At 30.2% G+C, this 17,178-nt stretch overlaps 1 protein-coding gene across 3 annotated transcripts; it reads left to right on the top strand.

The window, feature by feature from the left end:
• Positions 1–894: 894 nt before the first annotated feature.
• On the top strand, positions 895–11,839 carry LOC113519756 (probable G-protein coupled receptor Mth-like 1). 3 transcript variants are annotated; one of them, XM_026904945.3, is made up of 9 exons: positions 898–1,343; positions 2,074–2,394; positions 2,484–2,660; positions 5,108–5,223; positions 5,798–5,876; positions 6,233–6,396; positions 10,367–10,502; positions 10,718–10,807; positions 10,987–11,839. In XM_026904945.3, the coding sequence occupies exons 2-9, from the start codon at positions 2,102–2,104 to the stop codon at positions 11,198–11,200; spliced, it is 1,269 nt and encodes a 422-aa protein (XP_026760746.2). In that variant the 5' UTR covers positions 898–1,343; positions 2,074–2,101; the 3' UTR covers positions 11,201–11,839. The 3 variants fall into 3 exon arrangements, with proteins under 3 accessions (XP_026760747.2, XP_026760746.2, XP_026760750.2); XM_026904946.3 differs by lacking the exon at positions 2,484–2,660 and having other exon boundaries at positions 895–1,343; XM_026904949.3 differs by lacking the exons at positions 2,074–2,394; positions 2,484–2,660 and having other exon boundaries at positions 906–1,343.
• Positions 11,840–17,178: the final 5,339 nt, after the last annotated feature.

Here is a 17,178-nt window from a genome sequence, read left to right on the forward strand (position 1 = left end):
ATAGATTAAAGCTCTTCGTTGTCGTTATAATTTCAATTGTTCTTGAAATTTTACATTTTTATAACAAACATCTATTGTTTCAAACTTTCGCATTTATTATATTAATAAGATATATATTTCAAAGCAAAAATCTCGATTTATTATGTATTTTATGATTTACGAGCGAGCGTTTAAGGTAGCGATGCGCGGATCTGAACGATTGATACTAATTTTATAATTCGTATTCCAATTATTTTACTAATTAGCAACTAATTACAACAAAGTCCTTTCTCTGAATTTGTTTACTACTAAGTTCATTTTACAGTTTGTATCCATTACTACTACATTACCATCTTAGTAAAAAAGGACGACAAAAAAAAAAAAAAAAAAGAAACGCCACATTAAGCACTGATATTGTTCGATCTTATTATAGCAGAGCGCAATAAATAAACTATTTGATTGTAAACTGTGTTTAATTTTATATATATATACAGATACACTGTAAAACGCAAATAACAATTGTTTAAAACCGGAGTTGACCTGAACACACATACGTGACATTAAAAAGAAATTATCAGCGGAGCGAAGTGTTGCTAGTACAATAAAAAACTAGAGAAGGGATGTGCTGAGTATTTCCAATACATATATAAATTTTATAGCCCGTGTTGTCTCGCAATTTCCTATAAAACTATATTTACTTTTATCGAAAATTGGTAACTTTTTACTAAATTTAAATTAGCAATACTCTTATCTATTAAAAAGTAAAACATTTCAACGATTGGATCGATACGGTCATATTCGTGTCGACTCGTATATCAATAACTACTAATGAATGATATTAGTAGTCGGACGACATTAGTAGTTAGCTGACATTAGTAGTCGAATGAATAAAATTTGTAGTTGAATGATTTGAAAATAATGCGAATAATCCAAACAACTTGCTGAGTCGAATAATTAGTATATAGTCGAATTAGTAAAGTCGCGCATCGCCACTTTTAGCAGTTAGCATGAGAATTTGGGTGGTGTTACACGCATATTCTGCTAACGTTATTGTGGCCGTATTTATTTATGTGTCAAAAAGTTCGCGCACTATGAATACATAACAAATTACAGTTTTATTAATAAATAAAATAATACTTTGTTTCTGATATGATTATTTGTGGTATGAAGTGGTTTTGTGATGAATTTATTTTAGTGCAGTGAAAAGATTTTGTGCATTTATCGAATTTGGTGATTTGTCATCACATATATTTTTGTTTTCTTTTTACAAAAGAATTACAGAACAGCTGATACTCAATACTACAAAAAATATATCTTAAACCTAAATTAAAGAATACAGAAGTATTCCATTTAAAAAACCTAAGGTAAATATTTATATTTCGTAGAATGCAATATTATAAGTAGATGCTTTAAAAAATAATAAAAAAATATATATAAAAAATATGTTGTAAGGTTTTGATCATAGAAATTCAAGTTTTGGCTGACAGTATTAATTTATTGTTTTTTTATTTAGTAGATTTTTATGCGTATTGAAAGAAAAATATACAATATTTTGTTGTACAAATTAGTTGTATAAATTTAAGCGTTCGTATTAATATCTGTAGTTTGTATTGAAAATGTAGATTAGCGCCTCTAGCGAGGTTGGTTTTAGTAACTTAGATTTACATATAAATTTGTAATTATGAATACAATAGTAACGTAAATCTTTATGCAACTCATACTACCCACTCTGTTAACTTTCTATCAATTATGCTCTTTCCTTTACACTTAATTATATATATATATATATATATATATATATATATATATATATATATATATATATATATATAATTATTTTATATATATAATATAATTATATTATATATTATTATATTATATATTAGAATATATATATATATATATATATAAATTCCTGAATTAAGGTGAAAAAAATGCGAAAATCGAAAATACGTAACTCACGAAATTTTAAAATAACGGTTATTTTTTTATCAGACCTCGTATATATATATATATATATATATATATATATATATATAAAACCAGAGACCTCAGAAGTCACAATATGTCTATAATTTCATTTCCGCTTTTCAGACACACGTCTGCTACAATAATTAAAATAATGAAAGAAAAAATAATAATAATTAGTCTGGTAGTGGGCTATTTCCTACCAAGTATGACCAGTGGGTATAACAACAATTGTTGCGACACTGGTCAACAACTAAAAAAAATCATAAGTGAAGATGGATTTACTGTAAATATACTATGTTTGGACCTTGCAACAAATAATACCACACCATTATCTATAACATGCAAGACGCCGGTCGCAATACTGGCAACATTTTATATAAATGATGAAGGCCACTTAGTTGTGCAGACTTCGGTAAATCATGATATTATCATAAAGTCAGGAGAGTAAGTATAGTTTATCAACATTTTTTAAGATCAAAATTAACAACAAATAAAAAAAGATGGAAGAAATTATTATAGGTACATATTTTCAGATATTGTTTGTACCAAACATTATATACTTTGAAAGTATACAACAGAGTCATATTATGTACAGATGACAACGAGGATAAGAATGACATTGCTGATTCAGTAAAAGGCTACTGTATGTTGGTATCAGTCATATTTCTTATATTGACTGCAACGGTATATGCTGCTATTCCTGAATTAAGGTGATTAAATACTGTGCGCTATTGTCCATATGCTAACTGTGCTTGCAACACTTACCTATTGCACTTGTAAGTTACATATAAAATGTATTTATAAATGTTATGAGCAAGGGTGGACTCATCTCTGTCAGAGATCTCTTCCAGTCAACCCAATACAGTGAGAAAGCATTTCGTTAGCGGGCAGCTGAAGTGCTACAACTATTAATATATAAACAAATACACAGTTAAATAAAATATTAAAATATATAATAAAATATTACACAAATTCATACACTATAAATCATCATTCGAAGCTATTGTGTATAGTACATATATATTTAAATGACGTATTGCATTTAATGACGTATGTATTATATGTACTTTGACGTAATGATAACAGTAATGATGACGTAAATAGCAGTTTATTGTTTATTTACGGAGGATTTTTCCTTTTCCTTATCATACATGTCGAAGTAATTGAATGTCATAATATTTGTATGGTATACACGAAATAAATATAGCGATTTACAATTTCTTATATCAGATGATATTGTGATAAACGTAAAAATTATAGGGAAATAAATTTTATTTTTAACACGTCGGCTACTTTTAGGGGCCAAAATGACTGACACCGGATCTGTACTTGATAAAACCCTTGTGGCTATGGAGGCTTGAATAACTGGCACTGCTGAGAGTTTCACTATTACTTATACACTGCTGGCTAGGCATTATTATACCGCGCGGTCAAGTTTATAAATTTTTTTAATATAAGAACTTATTCTTCGAGATATTAAGCAAAATATGTAGATGAATATATGAATAACGTTTTATTTTTATGTTTATGTGGATATAAATAGTTTGTAAAATAATCTGCATAATTAAAACTCGATGTCACGTTTTGTCTTCGTTTTAGTGATTTTTCTACTAGAAATATTTAGAAATTAGTTTTGGAATAGAGCACATATAATTTTCCCGTAGCTGTAGGCTGCTGTGTCTACTTGACAGGGAAATAATTGCCCTAAATAAAATATTCTCTTCATCTCTGTTCAAAGTACCTGTATGACCTTAGATACTTTTGTGACATTTAATGCAAAACAGTTTAATTAGCGTAGTATTTATTCATAATAGGTGATAATATTAAAATATATTAAACACAACAAATAACACGATAGATATTAAAAAAGGTCAAATATTATTATATTAATAAATATACAGGGTGAAGTTGTATGTAAAAATGTAAGTCTACATATACTATATAATATACTAGAACAGTAAATTTAGTTCACCAAAAATTCAAAAATGACAAAAAGTTTTGAACTTTCCATACGAACTTAACAGCTGTACGTACCGTGATAGTGTGTAAGGCTTGAATTTTTTGTTATTTTTCGATTCACGTGTCTTTAGCGAAAATGTCCAGTTTCTACGGTAAATTAACGATTTCGATTTCATTTTGTATATTACATACTAGTTAAATAACTGTTAATCTGTGATTTCTCCATCTACTAAAAAAAATCTTTTTAAATACTGTTTAAGAATGTAGGTTACTCAGGACCGTTCCATATGGCAGTTTACGAGGAACCAATAGTGGACAGATAACGGCTGATATGATGATGATGATGATAATATTTATAATATGAATATCGCTAAGATCAATGTTAAAAATATAAGTAGGTATATAATAAGAATTAAATTTTAAATAGAGAAAAATGATTAGGCTAACGGTATATAGGGGGAGTTGTGTTCGCGATTTTGTTACACCTTCCACCACTTCTCCTGTTTAAAACGCCTAATGTTATATTAAACACTGAAAGAAAATGAAGAAAAATTTACAGTTTTATATAGTTTCCGGTGCGACGGAAAATGTAGCCTCTCCGTTTTGGCATAATCTACAATATAAATTCGCAATTAATAACCTGTCTGTACATAGGAGATATTTAAATAAAAGATGATATAAGGAATACAGAAAACTGTAAGGCTGTAGTGATTCCTAAAGTGGGTTCCGCGGAACCCAGGGGTTATATAAAAAGTTACTGGGGTTCCGCGAAATTATTTATACAGTAAAACAATTCACATTAAAAATTAAAGGAAACTATAAAATTTTATACTTTTAAAATATTTACAATAAAAGCTTTTGTTCTTATTTAAATTACAGTGTTTTTGATCTGTAATAATTTGATATGAGCTTCCATAAAATTAAAGGTATTTGATGAAGATGGGTGTTATCTTAAAAGTTACTTATCTTATGCTTTACAGCAGGGGTTAGGAACCCCTGCTGTAAGGCATAAAATTAAGCATAAGGACATTCAAATAATGGTTTTTAGAATTTTTATCTGTGTATCTGTAAGTTTGTTGATATGATTCTCATGCAAAAATTATTCCATCAAATTAGTTGTGAATTTCACATCAAACTTCAATTTCATTTTTATTATATACTTTAGTTTTTTTTTATTAATTTATATATAACCTTGCAGAGACCTCCTCGGCAAAAGCTTGATCAGTTTCTGTGGAAGCTTATCTATCGGCCTGTCGATATTGGTCATCATGAAATTGATGGCATATTCGAATATGTCACTTTGCGCAGTGAGAGGTTTGTGTTTTACTATTATTCTAACACATTTAAACTTTAATTATTATTTTATTATTAAGATTAGAACATTATTTATCAATAATCAATTATGTGTGTGTGTGTGTGTGTGTGTGCGTGCGTGCGTGCGTGCGTGCGTGCGTGCGTGCGTGCGTGCGTGCGTGCGTGCGTGCGTGCGTGCGTGCGTGCGTGCGTGCGTGCGTGCGTGCGTGTGCGTGCGTGCGTGTGTGTGTGTGTGTGTGTGTGTGTGTTTTCAAAGCAATTTTGGTTGTTACTTTAATTTTGTCTCGTTGTTACTGAAGGCGAATTATGTAATTTTATATGTTAATCTATAAATTTGTAATTAATTTCATACAAATCCGTTCAACTGTTTTAAGCGTGACTGAATAAATAAATATCAAAACAATAATTTATTTTATATTATAATTATTGGAACGATTAATAAAACTGTGTTGCCTTAATACAGACAAATAATATATAATAAGAGAAATACACTTTAATGAAATTATAATTATTAGATACTATTTGTTTATTACTTAAATAAGACATGGAAGAGTAAATACATTTTTATTTTTAGGTTTTTTCGCATATTTTTTTATACTGTCGAGTTTCTTCTGGTCTAATGCAATGGCGATACAAATAATGTTTAGTATGAGGTAAGTTAATAAATTAGAGGTAATAAGTATGCATGTTTTTGTATCCCACAACGCTTAACCTGTGGTAGAAGTAATCGTTTATCTTGGTATGGATATTATGCATTTATTTCATGAATGGGCAACAGCGTCCTTTTTAAAACATCACGAAAACCTAATCGTCTATCAAGGGTGGCAAATACTGGAAAAGTCACCTAAGAGGGAGACTTATGTTCAGCAGTGGACAGTTAACGTCTCATATAGAAAAGAAAATTTCATATAAAAAAAGAGTACAAATAATTACATATACAAATAGTATATATAAGAGTACATATACAAATAATTATTATGATGAAATTTTATGTTATTTTTTTGTGTAGGCGACCATGCCTGTTATATGACCGTGGATGGAGAGAGTTCTCGTGGTACTCTTTATACGCGTGGGGGTGTCCGGCCGTGCTTACAATAATCACGGCGATTGTCAACTTCCACCCCGGCGATCACCCCAAGCCTGGCATTGGATTGATGCACTGCTGGTTTGTAGGTAATTTGTTGATTAATTACGTGTATGGTTTTATGGAATTGGTTTTCGATTGTATTTTTTTTATTATGCAACTTCAAATGGCAAGCTAGCTGACGATTCACCTATGAAAAATGGTAAACATTCCCCATACACATGAACAGCACCATGAATAAAGGACATCACAGAACACTCAGTGGCATCCACGCGATAACTCTTACGCGATATCATTGCTGAATATGCCTCCGTACTCCTTGTATCGGTAAGTTTGAAAGATGGGATATGTCAGTATAATCAGTAGCGGGTTTGCAGTCTTGGCCACTTTAGGCCCCAGGCCATGTAGTAAGTACCAGCCATCCCTTTCTCAGCACTCATCATATTGAATACATAATGAATTTACTTTTTTGGCAACTTTTATCGAAATCGATTCAGAAATTTAGTAAACTATAATATTTGCTAGATTGTAATATTTTCCGAGGTTTCAGGGATAATTTTTTTTACATTACACATTTAAACAAAACATTTAAAATGGATTTATTTAATTGATAAAGTTAATTAAAATTATAGGTTTATTCTTATACAAGATAAGATTTAACAAGTGTTTTACAACGTGTTACAAAACTTGTCGGCATTTAAGCGCAGCAAAATCATTAATTAAATCTTTGCAATCCAATCCCCAAAAAAAAATAGCTTCTAAAGCTAAATAAAGCAAGATCATATGATGAGACCTTTGCTCCGTCATTGTTGTGCGTAAATAAGACCCAGATAGTTGATTGCTGCTTATAATCTGGATCATAAGCATATATCCAAGACTTGTCACCACTAACCATATCGTAAACATGCTTTGACTCTCCTCAGTTGAATCGCTCCAGAATTTTGCGACACCAACTAACACGGACTTTTTTTTTTGGTTTAACACAACACTGTACTATGAACAAGGGCATTAACTTACACACTTTGTATCGCAATTTAGGTGTTAGTTGATATAGGTTATTAGTACAAGTAACTTATGCGCTTTAAGTATAATTATTGAGTTTTATTTCAACACCTTATATTGAAAGTGTATAAGTGTTAGTTGACATGGGTTATCAGTACTATGAACAAGAGCAGTAATTTACACGCTTTAAGTATAATTGCTGTAGTTTTAAATGTCAACACCTAATATTGTGTAACAGTAGGCACCTTTGTTTAATCTACGAATGCACGAAGGGGCGGATTTAAGGATCGCGCGTATGTACGAAATAACTTATACGTACATTTTATATGAACGAAATAATTATTTCACATTACATTATCTATATTTTAATTATAAAGGTACAAAAGCGATTTAGGAAGATTATTGTTATGCGCACCATAATGTGCGCGAGCCTTTAGAATATTTACGTAGTTTCAGTTATTTCTTGTTATCATCAGTGATTTTTTTGCCACCATTGGTCGCTCCTAATATTATATGTGGTCGCCCTAGGCCCGGGCCTCTTGGGCCTTAGGGCAAATCCGCCAGTATAATTATTATTAAAATCACTAATTTGCATGTTTTTTTAATGTTATTTCATAACTTCGTCGGTTGTAAACCGATTTGGAAAATTATTTTGCTTACGACACTAATTTGCTTACGATATTATAGAATTTACGGCGCGGTTTATTTTAATGGGATGAAAACGGCAACCCCTTACTATTCCATTTTCATAATGCGTATATTGATAGCATAGGATGGGTTACTATTTCATCCTAAAAAATGTATATTCTTAAAAATGTTAAATAATTCTTTTATTTTAATTATCTTTATTATAATTTTAATCGTATGACAGTTGAAGTTAAATATAGGAATTATATTATAGAAAACGATTATGTTGGGTACTTTATGAATAAAAGGTTTGTTCTTTATCAAAGCAAATAATGAAGGCACTGAATTTTTGAATTCACAATAGCACTTAGTTCGTTTAAACTACAAGTACTAGGTAACAACCGAGAATAATGGATATGTTTGTCGTTATTTGTAATACGAGTGACTTTAAATTGAAATGTATTAATTATTATTAGCTATATGGTACTATATGTATATATATATATTGCAAACTTTTTAGCTATGATATGTGTAATTATTAGACTTATTTTTTTTTACTTGTACTAATTATTATTTAAGTTATAATAATAAAAGTTATTGACATAGGTTTCTATAGCCCACCATAACATTTAATAAAAAATGTATAAAGCCAACTGTAATATAATTAGATTGTCTGTCCACATTCTATACACTAGTTAAGTCCATACCAGGCGAGGTAACTGTGTGATATCCCACTAATATTATAAATGCGATAAATTGTAACGATGGACGGACGGATGGATGGACTTTTTTATGCAAAAAGTAATGATTATAATAAAATAAGATACACGGGTGTGCTAAATATTCGAAAAAAATAAAATTATTAAAATCCTCGATTCCATATGCGTTTCTGTAAATCTACTAGTGTCCTATGCGGCTTTAACATACACAAATAACACAAAAATATGAACCGTAACATATGAAAGATACGCGAGATAAAAAATAAAAACGTTATTTCAGGTGTGCTAAGTTAGGATGCACGGGTAAGGTTAAGTAGGTTTTTTTTAATAAGCGAATATGAAATGGATTGTTAAATATCGGGATAAGTTAGCCCCATCGTTAGCAGTACACCCCGTCAGGTCGACCTCCTTTGCGGTTCCCCCTGGAAACTGTCGTGTTATGTTCCAAGTGAATTTATCACGAAAGGCTAGCTGACCTGCCTTTTCATTGTCACCTATCATCCCTCACTGGTGCCCCGTCAGCGTATACCGTTAGCGCAGGCGGGGTTACCATTCCATTATCATACATTTAAAAAAAAAATGGTGGCCCTACCTAGAATATCGGCGTATACTGGCGGCGTGCACCGCCAGTGTACGCCAATATCCTAGGTGTAGCACCAGTGAGGACTGATAAGCGAGGATGAAGCAGGTCAGTTAGCTCCTTGTGCTTAATTTAACATTAATTAACTACGACGGTTAGTAGTGGGACCACGTGGGGATCGTCCTGAAAAGTATCGGTGTAGGTATAATATGCACGAAAGTAAGTAAACCTCAATTGTTTATTTCAAACAATACTTATATACATTATTTATTGTTATTGAATTATAAAAGCTGATATTTTAAAATTTTTGTGTATTTTTTATGTATTGTATTTTATTTATTTTATTGTACCTTGTGTGATAATTGCAAACAGTCTTCGATGTTCTTTTTTCCTTTTTCTTCTAACAGGGTTAATTTAAATACATCTTTTTGTGTTGGTATCATAGTAATCTGCTTAACAGATATTCGATCGATGTATTATTTAAACAAGTGTCAACTTGTGTAGGTATATAATAAATATATTATATATTAAGTTGGTAGGAACATGTATAGAACATTGATAAGATCGATGAAAGGTGGACAGGTTATTTATATTATTCTTCTTAATACTTTTTATTATTTAATAGCATTGGCTAGAGCTGACGTCACAAAAACAAGATAATATATTTTTTTAATTGAAGAACAATGTACATAAGTTGTATAAAAAAAGTAGTGAGTATAAAAAAATATTGGATTTTGTTATTTAACTATCTGATATATAATTGTGTAATTGTTTGCACTAGTTTGTTACTAGTTTGTTTTTTATTTTTCAAAACCAATTTTTTTTTATTGATGTCTAAAAATACGGTATAAAGAAAAGTGAAATTTGTAACCTTGCTCATACCATGAGTTTACGCTGAAAGGGCACCGTTTCAGCGAAGGACAATAAGATAGGACGAAGTCAGAACAGTTAGCCCGTTGTGACAAATCCGCTAGGAATTACGTATTTTCTGGGGGAAACTGCGAGATGGTTAACTTTACAGTGTAGGGTTATTAATTCCCCGTTAGGTACTAAGTCTTCCCCCAATACAGACATTTTGACTTCGTGTCGCGAGTACTTTATTGGATTTCTTCATTAAAATTATTGTTTCAGGAAATCAACAATGGTACTACATGTACAGCGTGATGACAATTTTAATATTGGCTAATATTGGGATCTTCATTTGGACTTCAACCCGTTTTTGGTGTTTATCCTTTAATTCATCCCATGTTAAAGCCGTGAAATATAAGTAAGTACTTGTGTATATATATATAATGAAATATGCAATGAGATAGTTTGCATTATGAGATCCGTTCGGAACAAACACCAAGAATAATTGACTTGTAAAAAATGCGCATATGTACTCCCAGCTACATGTTTTTGCGTATAATTGAAAATTCCGCGTACATTCTCACATTCTTATGACAATATATAATGTAATTAGTAAATAATATTATATTTTAGGCTCATGCTTACGATTCGTCTATTCGTACTGATGGGAATACCTTGGATATTTGAAATGATCGGCTCGTTGGTAGAAACAAGTATAGTATGGTAAGTTATTATATAATGTATAACATTAATAATTAAACACGTGTGTTTATTGCTTGACGTTATTATCATAATTTATTATACTAGTTTATCATATTATCACAATTATATAACAGAGATACATAGACACTCTATTGATGCATTATATTATATTTACTTAGATTTATTTTTGTTTTCATCAGGGCAATAATAGATATAATCAACACACTGCAGGGCTTGTTTATATTCGTATTGCTAGTGTTGTTGCGGCGGCGTGCCATAAAAATGATGCTAAAACACGGCTGGTTGAATTGTGTGTCGGATAGCATCGAAAAGTATTTAGCACTCGCTGAAGACGAAGAAGATGTTGTCGAGCATACGATAGACGTCAGGATGGACGGTAACATTACGACGTAAGAAAGTATTGTTATAAAATAACAAAGCATTGATTTTATGTTAATGTAAAATGGTACAAACTAAGTAATTCGAAACGAGAAACTATCCGCGGATAGGTACTAACATTTTGACATCGTGAAGTTATGTTGAAAGGAACTTAATTCACAGTAATTAAGTATTGAGACTGTAATTTACAAAGAAAACGGACGTTTTGCAGAAATAATATACTCTAAAAAATGCGATTTCAATTTTGAATACATCGCAAGATAAAGAGATGTTACGTAAAATATTTACAATGAAGGTTACATTCTAAATATTGGATGTTTACGTATAGATTTAGGTTCGCAACAAATGTTTAGCTCCGTAAAGAAGAATGGCAGAATCTATCATAGTAAAAGCATAAAATAAAAAAAAAAAAAAATTTAGAGAACGCTACTAAAATGATGTATGAAATACCTATTATACAGATGTTAATTTAAAAAAAAAATCATAACCTTAAAATTTGTGTTGTCTAAAATTTTTTAATAAATAGTACGAACAGTAATATAAATACTATTCATTAGGGTCTCAGAAAAATGTTTTTCTTTTTTCTTGAAAAATACCTTTATATTATTAAATACAAAAAAGGAATAAATGGAAGTGTTTTTAAGATTTTTTTAGCTTTTGGTAATATAATGATTTTTTTAGAAAAAAAATATTTTATGGATGTTGTAATATAATCTTAAATTTTTGACAATTTTGTAGAATTAAGTCTTTTTTGCTTAACTACGTCTATATTAATTTGTACAATATATTGAAATGGAATAATATTAATCACGCTAAATCGTAATGAATACTATTTAAAAATATTATACTCAATGGTATCATGACAAGAAAAATAATATCTTACTAAATTTATTATTTTTATAAGATTAAAAATTATTTTTATTCTTATAATAATTTTAAAAATGATTTTTTTTTATACCACCGAGGTGGCAAACAAGCATACGGCCCACCTGATGGTAAGTGGTTACCGTAGAAAATGAATTCGACTTTTACAAAATTATTATGGGATAATGGGACCAATATGGAAGTAAAACATTTCGATTACAATGATCGTAATATTTATTAACAAAAGGGGGAAAAATACTAATCGAGGGCGAGAGAAGTCAAATTGAAAATCTCCGTCTTTTTAAGCTTTATTGTTAACTAGTAAATTAATTTATTAATGTAGATAGTAAGATACGATTTTTTTTATGCAACTTAGAATGGCAAACAGACTGTCGCCCCACCTGATAGAAAGTGGTAACCGGCGCCTATAGACATGAGCAGTACCATGGCCATAACAGATTATACTTTTTTTGCCTGTAAAGTTACCCTGTAAAGTCTCTGCCATATCCCATTTTTCAAACCGAAACACAACCATGCAAACACAAATGCTTGTGTACCTCTGTCTCATTCGTGTTTCAACCGTGAAGCAGTTGTGTTTGCATGGCTGTGTTTCAGTGTGAAGGGTGGACTATGGCGTGAATTTACTGGGTACAGAGGAATAACACCTGAGTCCTCAGGAAGGCAACGCATGGGGGGTATCATGGGCGAAACAGTATACTCTGTTATGTCCATGGTACTGCTCATGTTTCTAGGCGACGATTACCACTTTCCATCAGGTGGGCCGTCAGCTTATTTGCTATTCTAAGTCGTAAAAAAAAACTGCTTTACGATAAAAACACGAATGGGATCGTGGTGCCCAAGTAAACGACTTTTGTACAAAGTCTGGTAAATATAAATGAGCATTTTTACCTAAAGAGTCTCGAAATATTAAATAAGGTATATACTATAATAATGTATTTTGTATGATTTAATTAAGATACAACTGTTCTCAGTTTGAATATTTTTTATAATGGTTTATTTATAATCTAAGAGTTTATTAAAATGTGCGCAAATAAGTGGCAATATTTTAAATTCTCCATATTAAACATATTAGTCATATTAAAACACTTGAAATTGTATGCCACAACGCACGTACCAACACATACGTGTTGTGTAAATACATGAAAAGTCATGTGTATAAATAAAATTTACGCAGAGCATGATCTTTTGTGGAATTAAAAATTATAAGAAGACGAAGTAAAGATAAAAGGAAATTTTATCTGTGTACAAAATGTTCCTAATTACACTGACCATTAGTTAAAAAAATTTTATAGTCGTGTTTTTTCAACGGTCATCGGCATAAGCCGTCTTTACACGCGTCTACTCAATATGAGCAAGGTAAACCAGTTACGAACATGGTAGTGTCATATATATAACAACAATATTTTGAGTTTAACTCTTTTACATATATATATATAGTCATTTTTAGTTTTATAATTATGAGAAAAATCTTACTTCTATAATTATACTGACCGTAATTGGCAACAAGGTTTGATTTAGAGAATAATGACTAGCCCAAAGATTCATAATAATGACAAGTTAAATTAAAAAAAATAATAAGTCTCAACTTTAAAATGTAATTTGTTAAAATAATGTCTATTCATTTGATAAGTACCTACTGATAAAATATGTAAAAAAGGTACTTATTTGATTGTGTATTTAAAAACTTTACAAATAAATGTCTGACTTGGAAAAGGTATAGACACCTAACAAATATTTTTTATTTGATACGTAAATAGCAGATTTTAACACATTTTTGTTACGTCAGTGACTTGTCGTGACTTAAACTCGACGTCGAATATTATCTGAAATTATCTTTCTAAAGAATAAAAAGAGATCTTTAAAATTAGAATCTGTGATTCCATTCATCAAATAACCACACACATCTGAGGATTACACGTGTAGGTATACTATATACTAGTAGCTTAGATTATATAGATAGAGCATCGAGTCTCAAAAACGGCTCAACTTTTAGTCAGCTAATTGTCAAATTAGCTGACTCGTTTTTTATCAGTGTTCTATATACTTACGCATATACTGTATCTTGACGTATCTATATTTAATTATTTAATAAGTAAAATGACTTTTTAGGCATTAAAAGGATGCAAAAATTATAATACAAACTAATTATAGAAGTTATAAAGGAAACGCTTATAACTATAATATTTATCACGCAAAATTGTATGAAAAAGTTGACCCGCTTTTCTCAAAGCATTTGTATGGAGACACTATCTATATAATTTAAGATTGTAATCCGCAGAAGTGGCAAAGTCAGGTAACACAGGATATTTCGTGGTATTTTTTCTCAAATATTATACACGATGGTTAACATTTTCCACTAGGTAGCTCGTAAGCATTTATAATTTTATGAAATTTGAAATTTATGAAAAATACATTATAATGTATTTTTTTTTATTTAGAAGTAATATACAAATTATTTATTTAATAATATTTTGCGAAAAACGTGCAGTATAATCAGAGCAAATTTAATTAATTTGATTTTCAATTACCCATTTGAAGTTATTATTAACAGAACTTTTAACGACAATGTATTTAACAATAAATGTATAAGTGCCATTTAAGATAATCTAGTTATTAATGTTTACCAAACATAGTTTTAATAGTAATTTACATTAATTTATAAGTAAGCTGCATATATTTACACTACAGCTACTATGTAAAGAAATAAAAAAAAGTATTTTTCGAAAATGAAGTATTATTTACACATATACTCTATTCAATTAAATATAAGTAAACGCCTTTGAATTGACACATATACTATATACGTATATAATAACAGACAATAATATTCTAAAATCAGCGTCAGCGATAATTATATGCAACATTAACAATGCGTAATGCAAAACCTATTGTATAATTTTTCTCTAATGACCTAGATATCAATAAATTTACCTATTCTAAATTTTGGACATTTACACAAATAGGAGATAGTATAATAAAAAAATGAATCTAAATATAGGATTTCTTTTTTCATTCAACTTAGAATGGCAAACAAACTGACGGCCCACATGATGGAAAATGGTAACCGTCACCTATAGACATGAGCAGCACTATGGACAGAGTATACGGTTACACCCATAATACCCCCCATGCATAGCCATTCCTGAGGACTCGGGTGTTATTATTCCTTTGTACCCTGTAAATTCACTGCCATATCTCACCCTTTAAACTAAAACAGTCATGCAAACACAACTTCTGCAAGGTAGAAACACGAATGAGACAGAGGCGCCCAAGCAAACGACTTTTGTACAGTCTCCCTCTGGTTCTTAGGAAGAGATGATATAAAAATAAAGTAGGTAATAGCGCAGGTCGCAGATTGTGGTTAGTAAGTATCATTTTTCTTCTATAGCGCAAATTATTTAGCAAAAGAGGCAAGGGAAGGATAACATAAGGTTAGAAGACTGATCATTTTTTGTCAAAACCTAGATAAAATAATATTTGTATGTAAAAAAATTAAAGCAATGTCCAGGGTTTTTACTAAGAGAAGCATAAAAATAAACTTACAGGCAGTTTGTAGGAAACAGAGGATGAAGTAAAACAGTAAAGACTGAGTGCAGTTTCTTTATCAAAAGGCATATAAGAATAGTAGAAGGCACAGGTTTTTTTAACAAGATATGTATTTCTATAGAGATATGTATATCTAAATCTTAGAGTTATACTCAAATATAAGGCATACTTAAATGTTATTCTCACGGTAAATAGTATTATCAATATAAGCTTATGTCAAAGTCTGTGGGATGGATGGAGTTTTACGGGAGACTAATAATATTATTTTATATTAAAGTATTTAATTTTTCTAGTTAATTGAGGTCTATGGCCGCGTACGACCTCTTTCAATTTACGCTGTGCAACGACACGACTTGTATGTGTGGATTCTTAAACGGAATCGATATGGAGTCATACCATGTAGGGTAACTTTTTGTTCTTGTAACTAGTTATATGGAAGTAATTTTTAAGTATTCATTCTGCGATCGCAGAAAACAGCTTTCTCAAAGGATCGTTACAAGTTCATCGTTTTATTGCACGTCTGCACAGACAGTAGACGTTTTGCTGTGGACAAAAGTTCCCTTTACTGTTTACTTGCATAATATGTAAGTATTTCTTTTTTTATGCTGTTTAAAACGGCATATGAACTTATGATCTACCTGATGAAAACCAACGTCTATAGATACGAAAATCACCACAAATATTTGTGATGTCTATGACACCTTTCATACGTTCTCATTTCTAAAGATTGTTGTTTTCTCCGTACTCCGTATAAACTAAAAGTATGCTGATGTATGTCTTTCGTCGGGCTTAAAAGTCTGGGCAGATGCGGCGAACAAAAATTAAAACTTTAATTATAATGTATCCAAAGGCTAATGACCTTTATTACTAGTTTATGATGACAAGACGGTTAGTACATATATACTGTAAGTAGTGGATGACCGTCTTTTTTAGAAGTCTAGTATCTTCTTTGAAAGTCAAAGATTAGGTTTAAGAATTTGCTCTTTGCTATTGTAAAAATATAGTTTTATTTATTTATTTTTATTTATATATTTATTTCTGTTAGCGACAAGGAAAAACAAATGTCATCTAAAACATAGTAATGACGACAGTTTAGAGCGACATTGGCCAATGATAAAATGAATTTGTTTCTCTGTTGTATAAATCGTTTCAGCTGACCTATTTAAATAGTAGTGAATTTTCTATTTTTATTCCATATGAACAAACAACTTCGATAAACATGAGAGGCAAAGTTTATCGATATGTACCTATATCAGTTTTCTTTAAAAAAATCATGACAGTTTATGATATAAATATATATTTTTAAATGATAGTATCATAAATGCTTAATCAAAATATAATGAAGCTATTATTTAGTATAAGTAGTTGCTACTAATGATCTCAAATCTAAATAATTACAAATGCAAAGTGTGATATTAAAGGAATATTTTTAATTAATAAATTAATCGCGTCGTGTTAAGTTCCAAAAATAAATTTAAACATTTGTCAAAAATACGAAAGTTTAAATTGTATGTATCATTAATTAAATGATTAAGTGGATTTCCATGAATGAAACAACACAG

Source organism: Galleria mellonella, unplaced genomic scaffold, assembly GCF_026898425.1.
Source record: "Galleria mellonella isolate WM207_F2 unplaced genomic scaffold, CSIRO_AGI_GalMel_v1 utg65, whole genome shotgun sequence".
Classification (NCBI taxonomy): Eukaryota; Metazoa; Arthropoda; class Insecta; order Lepidoptera; family Pyralidae; genus Galleria; species Galleria mellonella.